The sequence below is a fragment of the Phoca vitulina genome, unplaced genomic scaffold (assembly GCF_004348235.1).
Source record: "Phoca vitulina isolate PV1807 unplaced genomic scaffold, GSC_HSeal_1.0 scaffold9, whole genome shotgun sequence".
Classification (NCBI taxonomy): domain Eukaryota; kingdom Metazoa; phylum Chordata; class Mammalia; order Carnivora; family Phocidae; genus Phoca; species Phoca vitulina.
This window is the reverse complement of record NW_022589712.1, coordinates 12,911,093-12,920,032: the sequence shown is the minus strand read 5'-3', so window position 1 is coordinate 12,920,032 and position 8,940 is coordinate 12,911,093. Positions and strand designations below refer to the sequence as shown.

Genomic DNA, 8,940 nt, shown 5'->3' with positions numbered 1-8,940 from the left:
TTGTAGCTATGTTGTAAAATATTTATGATAAAAAGGGGTGGGTGTTGAGCTGGGTCTGGTAGGGTTAAAGGAAAAATCACTATTTTAAAGTTTCATGTCAAAAAGTATCATTCCACACGCCCACCATTAAACCTGGATTACTATGGAGGCAAGTGGCTTCCATTTATGGCTAAGAAATTAGTATTAAACTATTGTTTATATATCTCAACGGTACAGCTATATACAAAAAAAAATTTTTTTTTTCTTAGCAGGGATCTATTTCTCAAACACAATTCAGGAGAAAGCCCCAAATAAAAATAGAGATGAAGCTGCGGCGTCTGACTGAATGAAGGTAGAGGACCCAGAAATTTCTCTGGTCTTCTATTAGGGCTTGAGGGAACAAAGTCGCAGAACACCGATCTGGTGCAGTAATTTAAGTTGGGTACTGCCTATAGTTAAGACTGACACCCGAAAATGCCTTTTGAGTATGGTCATCTGATCACAAGTTGCATTTTCTCCACAGATTAGGGGCCGACCTCCAGCTAAGACCTCCAACGCTACGTAACTCATTACTCAGCTGAACCACAGCACTAAGAATCCTCCCAAATCCAGGGACTGAGAGAAAGTGTTGGCATCCCCTTTTCTGGGCATAAAGCCAGCTCAAGCTAATAGCAAAATGGGCCAAGGCTGGTGCCCCTCCTTTTCCAGAGCTTCCATGCCAGTCTCCAGAGCCCTGTTACCAGACCTCCCCACCCCATGCTCTGCCTTTACATTGTGTTTGAAGCACCCAATGAATCACGCATTCCATGCCTCTTCTATCCTTCAGCTGCAGCTCCCTCAGAGGCTGATGGGAAGAGCCTGACTGAATTCAATCCCCTCGCTTAAAAAGGAAGATGTTTACTAAATCCAGGGAAGCTCTAATTCGTTGAATTTCAGGCACTTGAGCAAAGTAAACCATTTCAGGGGTGTGTGTGTGGGGGGGTGTTGAGTAGGGGATACCAGCTCTGCCTAGGAAAATACCTCGGAAAAGTCCCCAGATGTAATGTTACTGTACCGTGCTTCCTCAACACCCCCACTTCTGATCCATAACATCCCAAAATGCTTGGGAGGGTTTATTTTGTTTTTTAACAATAGGGCCCACAGTGGCAGCGGCCGTGGTGGTCACTTGTAAATCGGAAAACACCTTGAACCACTCGTTTTCCTTAGCTTCACGTAGGACGCAAAACAGAAGTATTCCAATTACATGTGACTAAGAGTAAGAAAAATATACAACTATATTTAGAACACTTAAATTAACAAGATAGTACTTTTCTGTTCTAACAAAATATCATACATTCAGTTTTAACAAGAGTTAATATCCTGACACACTTTTCCAAAATACCTGATGCTAGTTGAAAATTAGTGACCATGAGACTTTCCAAAGAGATTTCTATTTAGCAAAATATATACAATTTTGAAGAACTGCCTGTTTTGTTTTGTTTTTTTCTGGAAGACAGACATTACACAGTCAAAATGCAAACTGATGTATCTCTCGTAAACCTAAATATTGTTGCTTCATTGTTCTGAATGATACTTTGGCTGTCAGCAAATCTTATAGCTTCTTCTCCCTTAAAGACAGTAATATATAACAACAACACCCCTCACAAATAACCATAAACTTCACTGTGTGTAATAAGCCCTATCTAAATGTGTTCATGTGTTTCTGTATTAACTGACCTACATACTGAGATTGTTACGAAAAGGGAATAGCCAAGTGTAACAGGCCTACACTTACTTAAACCACTTCTTTGAAACAGCATGAAATGCATGCCACATGTTATCAAAGTCAAAGCTGCTACACTTACAAATATGGTATGTAGCTTGAAAAATCAAAACAAAAATGTTTTCTCCACTGGCTTTTTCAGGTGAAGAAGCTGGACCACAAACCAACACATCTCTGTGACAATGGACACCAACTTCAGCCCCACCCCCAGCACCAACGATGGCCAGTTCCTCATCATGGCCACAACATTCCTGGCCCAGGCCCCACTTTACAGTGTGTCTCCGTGTTCCGACCATACGGAAGCAAGAAAAGCGGACTCCTTTCTCTCCTTCGGCCTCCACAAGGCAACACCTAAGATCCTCCGGATTTGTTCCCATCCAATTACTTCAAAATTCCGAGAAGGGCAGTCTACGACTTCCAAAAGGAAAACAAACAATGAAACTGCATAAGGTCACTCCATAATACTGTGGATGAAAACCAGAACAGGTTGTCAACTGAGGAAGCAAGGCACTTGCGAGCGGGAGACGGGGAAGAGTCCCGGGAGGGCGGGGCTCAGTGAGTCAACAGTTTGAGGCGCGTAAACCAGCTGACCAGCAGGGACGGCTCTGTAGACGAGGACTTGGCCGCCGAGGAGACCGGCTTCTTTCGGGCCCCTTCCTCCTGGAACGGAATCGTGGCGCTGCTGTGGAGATCCGAACTGATGTAGCACCTGCTCCCCCGGACGTAGTCTGCGCCGCGGACCAGCTGCCTCTCCGCTGGGGGCCGTGAGAACCGGTACCGGGGAGAGGAGCTTTCTTCGATGATGGGGGGGATCCGCTCATTACTGAAATACCGGCAGAGGGCGTCCTCACCTGTTTTCAGACAAAGCCCACAAGTCCATTAAAATAACCATCTACTGAGCAGCCCTGTCCAGCTGGGCCGGCAGCCTGCTGAGACTTCTGATGCCCTCGAGGTGGGCACCTGACCCTGCCCTCCTCCCAGGGGTGGGCTGCGAAGCCTCCAAGACAGCCAGGCCCACCCCACGGGATGTTTAGAAAGTAGAAATGGAAGGAGTCCATCAGTTAGTCTGCTTTTACACCCGAGAGGCAACACAAGGGCAGAGCAGAATCAGGGAGCCCACACTTCTTTACCAGTGTAAGAATTTTCATAATTTCACTCGAAATTAAAAAAAAAAAAAAGCGAAAAAGCTGTGTCTATCACTCCTTCCCCATCTGTTCTTGCTCAATGCCTGTAGCATGTAGCACATGCTTCTAGAACAGTGGTTCTTACCCTGAAGCATCTCCTGAAGAGCATTTGGAAAGGTGGGGGAGCCTCGGGTTGTCACCCTCAATGAAGGGCAGGCACTATTATTCACCTTTAATGGACAGGGTTGAAAGATTTTCATGTTCTGCCACGCTTAAGACATTTCCAAACAAGGAAGAATGGTCCCAGCCTAAATGCCAGTAGACAGCTCCTGGGATGAGAGTGGGGACGGGGGATAAGAAACTGAATGGAAACCTGAAATGCAGGGCACTTTGGCAATGTGCAGCATTCTTTCGACCCAGAAATTCCACTCCGAAAAGTGTACGAAGATCTAGGTACAAGATGCTTAGCGCAGCACTACTTACAATGGGGGGTGGGGGAGAGTGCACAAACTAAGCGTTCAGCAGCAGCCTGAATAAGTACATGCTACAGCCCTAAGACGGATTCCTAATGCAGTTATTACAGAAAACATACATGTGTTGAAAAACAGTCACTTTTCACAGTATTGTCAAACTAGTTCTTCCATTTTGCACATTTTTTTCTAAGTTGGAAAAAAACAGAAAACATTCAGAGTGATTATTTCTAGGTTGGGAAAGCAGATTACAGGTGTTTTATTTTCTCGAGTCTTCTAGATGTTTTTCAGTGTACTTGTTTTGCTTTTGTAATCAAAGGGGTAGTTACTTTTAAGAAGTGCCTATCGTCAAGGAACCACATATTGTAAGAGTCTACTTATAGGAAACATTGAGAGTACAAAAATCCAGAGAGACAGAAAGTAGATTAGTGGTTGCCAGGAGCTGAGGGATGAGGCAATGAGGAATGACTGCCTGCAGGGGTTTCTTTCTGAAGTGATAAAATACGCTGGAATTAGACAGTGCTGATGGACACACAACTCTATGAATGTATTAAAAACCTCTGAATTGTACACTTTGATGGGGTGAGCAGATTTATGGTATGTGAGTCCTCTCTCAAGAAAGCTTTTTTTTTTTTTTAAGTGCCCATCATGCAGACAGACACCTTTTCATTCTAAAATGATCCTACAACGGAAATATGGTGAGATAGGAGGTCAAGTATGTCTCCACTTCCAGACTTAACACTCCCTACCTCCCACCCCGACCTCTCAATACTAAAAGGAAATAAAAAGGCTAAATCGGGGATTAAAAGCCTAAGAGAATAGCAATGAAGATGTTGATGCTTCTAAATCTAAACAAAGGACAGCCCTGCCATCTGCTGACTGCTCCACAGATTTTCACATGCCAATTAAGGGCATCCTGGACCTTACACAGACATCTTCTCCCTTTTCCACTTTATTATAATCCAGGTGATTTGGGTTCCTAAGGGAGGAACTTTACCAAGGCCCAGGGAGATGTGAGGGGTTGATCACTTTGGAAGTTGAGCCTCCAGAACTTTTTTCTTCTTCCTTTTCTTTTTTAAGATTTTATTTATTTATTTATTTGAGAGAGAGAGAGCGTGCAGAGGGAGAGTGAGAGGGAGAAGCACACTCCCCGACGAACAGGGAGCCCGATGTAGGGCTCGATCCCAGAACCCTGAGATCATGACCTGAGCTGAAATCAAGAGTCAGAGGCTTAACCAACTGAGCCACCCAGGTGCCCCCACAACCTTTTTAAAGCACATGATGCTAATGAGATTCAGTCACTAACTAGGATAATATAATTCTGCCATTCCAGAAACCGGTAGGGCCTCAGAGATTCAGCAACTCCGATTTTATAGATGAGAAGACAGGACTCAGGCTGGGGTCCTCTATCTGGTTATTACAGCACAATAGGAATAGGGTTGAAACGAGGACCATGGCTCTTTTGACTCCAGTTTGGTGTATTTTTAAGTTTGCTTAAACTTACCCTTTCTCCCATGACCTCGAGGTCTGGCAAAAGGGTCCACTATCCCCATCCAGCTCCCATCCGCAGGCATGGACAAAGGCCGGGGCTTGCCTTCAAAGGGAGGGGAAGGAACGCGACAAGTTGACAAGAGTTTCTGGACCTTAGAGAATCTTTCCTTTTGTTTATAACTTAAGACTCCCCCATATCACACTCACTTAACCATAAGTAATAACATTACTGTAAACTAAGAAAAGTATTTTAAAGCATCCCATTTCCGTGGCAAGCAATGAGGACAGAGGCCGGCTGACCTGAAGTCTGTGTATCTACAGAGCAAAGCCACTCCAAGCCAAAACCCAGGCGCTGCAAGTTAAAACTGTAACATGATCTCACTCCACTGGGCTTTGATGCCAGGCAGAGAGTAATGATTCAACAAGACTTCACTTTAGAGAGATGAATAAAGGTCTCATACTTAGAATTTCATTGAGGTTTATGTTTTCCTCAGATTACCCTTGAAGTCTGCCAAATTCATCCAACAGTTCCAAATAAGGAAGGGAGTGGGGGAGGGAAGGAAAAACAAATGGCAGAACAAAACAAACACTCAGAAATGTACCATAAGATGGTGTTTTCTCTCTCATTTTTGTGGGCAGAATATTGGTTTCCACCGAATACCCAGGCAACTGATCAGAATCAGCAATGGTAAATCTCCGTCTTCGGCTCTCCTGGTCCAGGAAGGAATTTGGCGACTCAGAACCCTTAGGACCAGGCAATGGCTGTTTACATTTACTGAGGCCTCCATAAAGAAAACTCCCATTCTCATTCCTGGAAGACAGTGGGCAATAATTAAGTTGCTTACAAAGATCCTCTCCTACAGAAGAATTACAGGACAGACTTTCTCCAGCAAACACACATAAGAAAATTTGAATCCTCCTTTCCACTGGAGTAAAAAAGCACTCGTTTTTTATCTCTGTTACCCCTCCAATACACAGAAATCCTATTAGGTAAAAGAGTAAATAGCATGATCCTACTAAATAAAAGAAAATAACATTTTTTCTTCAGATATGTTTAAAGAGTATAAATATAGCTTTGAAAAGATGGCTCTGGTTCCCTGTACTTCTACCCTATATCTGAATCTCCTATTTATTACAGAAATCACAAGTTAAGGTATGATTGAGCCATTTTTCTGATGCCCCAAGTAGTATCTTTGCCAAGATCCAGCAAAGACAGGATGTGTAATGGAGTTGTTAGGTTTGAAAATTATGTCAAAAAATACAAAGGCGCCTTTATCATACCCAATGGAGAGTGTCTGTTTTCTGAACTCCGTACAGAAACTGGCAAATGTTGGATTAATGACTCCAACTTAATTCTTTCTAAATGTCAGCTTTTATAAAACTTAAAATTAATTTGAGTTGAGTCCAAGTTACCAGCTAGTTAAATTTTTTTGCATTTGGAAAATTCTCTTAGATGATCATTGCAAAAACTACTAGACAAACTACAATATCACCTGAGTCCAAAAACAATCTGAAGATCAGCTTTGCCTGCTTGGTATTCCCAGTGAACCCCCTGCCTGTGCGCCCCCTTTTCCTTCTATGAATCCATCTCCTTCTGGCATACAACTTAAACCTGGCATACAACTTCCCCATTCACAAAGCTCTCAAGACCCACCTCTCGTTCTCCATCACCATTTGCGTGTTTCATTCCTCAGAAGATATCCTTCACTAATGGTGTGTAGGTGTGTGTGTGTATGCACGTGTGCATACGTCTTATGTGCGCATGTGTTTCCCCCAAGTAGATTAAAAGCCCCAGTTCCCTTTCCCCTTTACTATGTAGATACCCTTTTTCCTGCCACTGTTCTGTGACCCTTCACTGAGACCCAGACAAGAACATTCAGAGTTGGGAGTTTGGGAGTGGCCTCCTGGTTTCTTATAGAACAACCCACACACTGGTCATCAGTGAAACTGTGTTCTCCGTGTGCAAAGGCAACTACTTGTCACTTTAAACACATTTAAGATCCTGTGACCACATGACTCTGGTCTGTGAAGACAGGGAAGGGTCCCATCTACCAATCAGGATGCCTCTGATCAGCTAAGGTAAGTTCTCTATGTGCTGTACTAAGTTCTGGGCAGCCCAAAGCCAGGGAGAGGAAAATGATGTTCATTCTTCCTTGTGCCCAGGGAAGAAACAGGATAGAATCAAATACTCAGCTTAAAACAAAAACCAACCAACAAAAAACTCCCAATATAAAGTAAAATATCACTGTTAAATTCAGCCCGAACTTTTTCTTATGAAATATTATAGCATAATTATGTATTTCTCAATTTATTTTTGGATAGTTGACTAAGACACTGGCAGTTCTCTGGGGGTAAGAACTGCATCTGTTTTGTTTAAGATGGTGATTCAGGCCCCACATTCACTAAATGCATGTTGAATAAATGAGCCAAATTCTCTGTAAATGGGTAAATTGATATAAATAAGCCTATATTTCACATCTAAATAATCCCCTGTGGAACAGCTAATATGACTAGCCTCGTTATACCATGTACCAATTAAGAATTTATTCCATTAGAATTTCTAATAGACACACACAAACACACGCATGCACAAATACAGAGTATCACACCTCCATTCACATTTTTCAAGTCCTATGAAGAACACAACTCTCCCTGTAAAATAAAGCTGTAACTTTAACCTGCCGTATAAAAAAATTTATTTATCTTCCTCCCCAGAGATGATTTTTACCTTATATGGAATCAAACTTCAGCTTCAGGGACCCCCAAGCACCCCCTTCTGATGTTCTGGGAGGAACTAAAACAATGCATTCCCAAGAGCACATGCTTTCTTTACGTAGAGTCCCCTCCCCACCAAACTACATAGTTTCAAGACCCATGAAACCTGGATCCATCCCTATACTTCCCCCTAAAGGATCACACATGTCCCCCCACCCCAGTTTTAGTGAGAGATAATTGGCATATGACACTGTATTTGTTTTAGGTATACAACATAATGACTTGGTATGTGTATATACTGCAAAATGATCACCGCAAAAAGTCTAGTTAACATCCATCACCTCACATAGTTACAAATTCTTTTATTCTTGTGATGAGAACTTTTAAAATCTCTCTCTGCAACTTGCAACCATAAAATACAATATTGTTAACTGTAATCACCATGCTGTACATGACATCCCACAACTTCTTTATCTTGTAACTGGAAGTCTGGACCTTGTGACCCCCTCCACCCATTCCTCCCACCCCTACTACTCCCAGGATGACACTTTTTAAAACAACTGCAATGTCAAGACTCAGCCCTGTCACCCTGGAGTTCATCAACTCCTGCCCTCGAAATCCTCCTGGCTTTCACACCTCCACTCAGAATCTTCACGCACAAGAGACAGGCATGTACACTGTGAACGGACACTGACGTACCGGGGGGAGTAGGGAACGGCTGGTGGAGGAGGGATATAAAGATCCAGGATGGCTGGCTTCTCCTTCTTCAGCGAGGTATCCATAGTGCTTTCAGGGGACTGCGTTGTCGTGGGTGGAGGTGAGGTCTGAAATGGAAGCCAGTGCAAAAGGTGGAGGTGAGATTATTCTTGGGCAACTCTCCTTCCCCAAAGCCAACACTGAGGGCCGAGGTCATTTGTGTGTTTACAACTATTAGCAACAATTCAATTTGTAGTCTTTGAGACACTCAGAATTAACTGGGAGTTCCAGAAAACTAGATGCACAGGAAGAAGTAGAGGCTTGGGGATAGGGGGTAGAAGGCGCCTGGGTGGCTCAGTCAGTTGGGTGTCTGTCTCTTGGTTTCAGCTCAAATCATGATCGCACGGGTTGTGGGATCGAGCCCCTCATCGGGCTCTGTGCTCAGCATGGAGTCTGCTTGAAAGATTCTCTCCCTCTGCCCCTCTTCCCCACTCACCTGTGCGTGCCTGTGCACTCTCTCTCAAGTAAATAAATCTTTAAAAAAAAGGTAGAGGCTTGGGAGCCAGGTTAGAATTCTAGCTCTGAGCAAATCACTGAAATACCCGTCCCTCAGTTTCCTCCTCAAAAACCAGCCATCCTGATAGTACCTCTCGCATGGGGCTACAGCGCAGACTGAACGAGTCAGTTCATACAGTACCTCTCG

The 8,940-nt window shown here is 43.5% G+C and overlaps 1 protein-coding gene across 3 annotated transcripts in view; it reads right to left on the bottom strand.

Moving 5' to 3' along the window:
- Positions 1–1,235: 1,235 nt before the first annotated feature.
- Positions 1,236–8,940, bottom strand: part of CNKSR3 (CNKSR family member 3) — an 83,317-nt gene continuing 75,612 nt past the window's right edge. For 2 of the 3 annotated variants that reach the window (XM_032407612.1, XM_032407611.1), the window contains exons 10-13: positions 8,241–8,365; positions 5,429–5,637; positions 4,840–4,929; positions 1,236–2,592 (exon numbers count right to left, since the gene is read on the bottom strand). In XM_032407612.1, the coding sequence (XP_032263503.1) occupies positions 2,294–2,592; positions 4,840–4,929; positions 5,429–5,637; positions 8,241–8,365 (723 nt within the window). In that variant the 3' untranslated portion in view covers positions 1,236–2,293. Of the gene's footprint in view, positions 2,593–4,726; positions 4,740–4,839; positions 4,930–5,428; positions 5,638–8,240; positions 8,366–8,940 lie in introns of all 3 variants that reach the window. The other variant, XM_032407613.1, reaches the window with a different exon arrangement.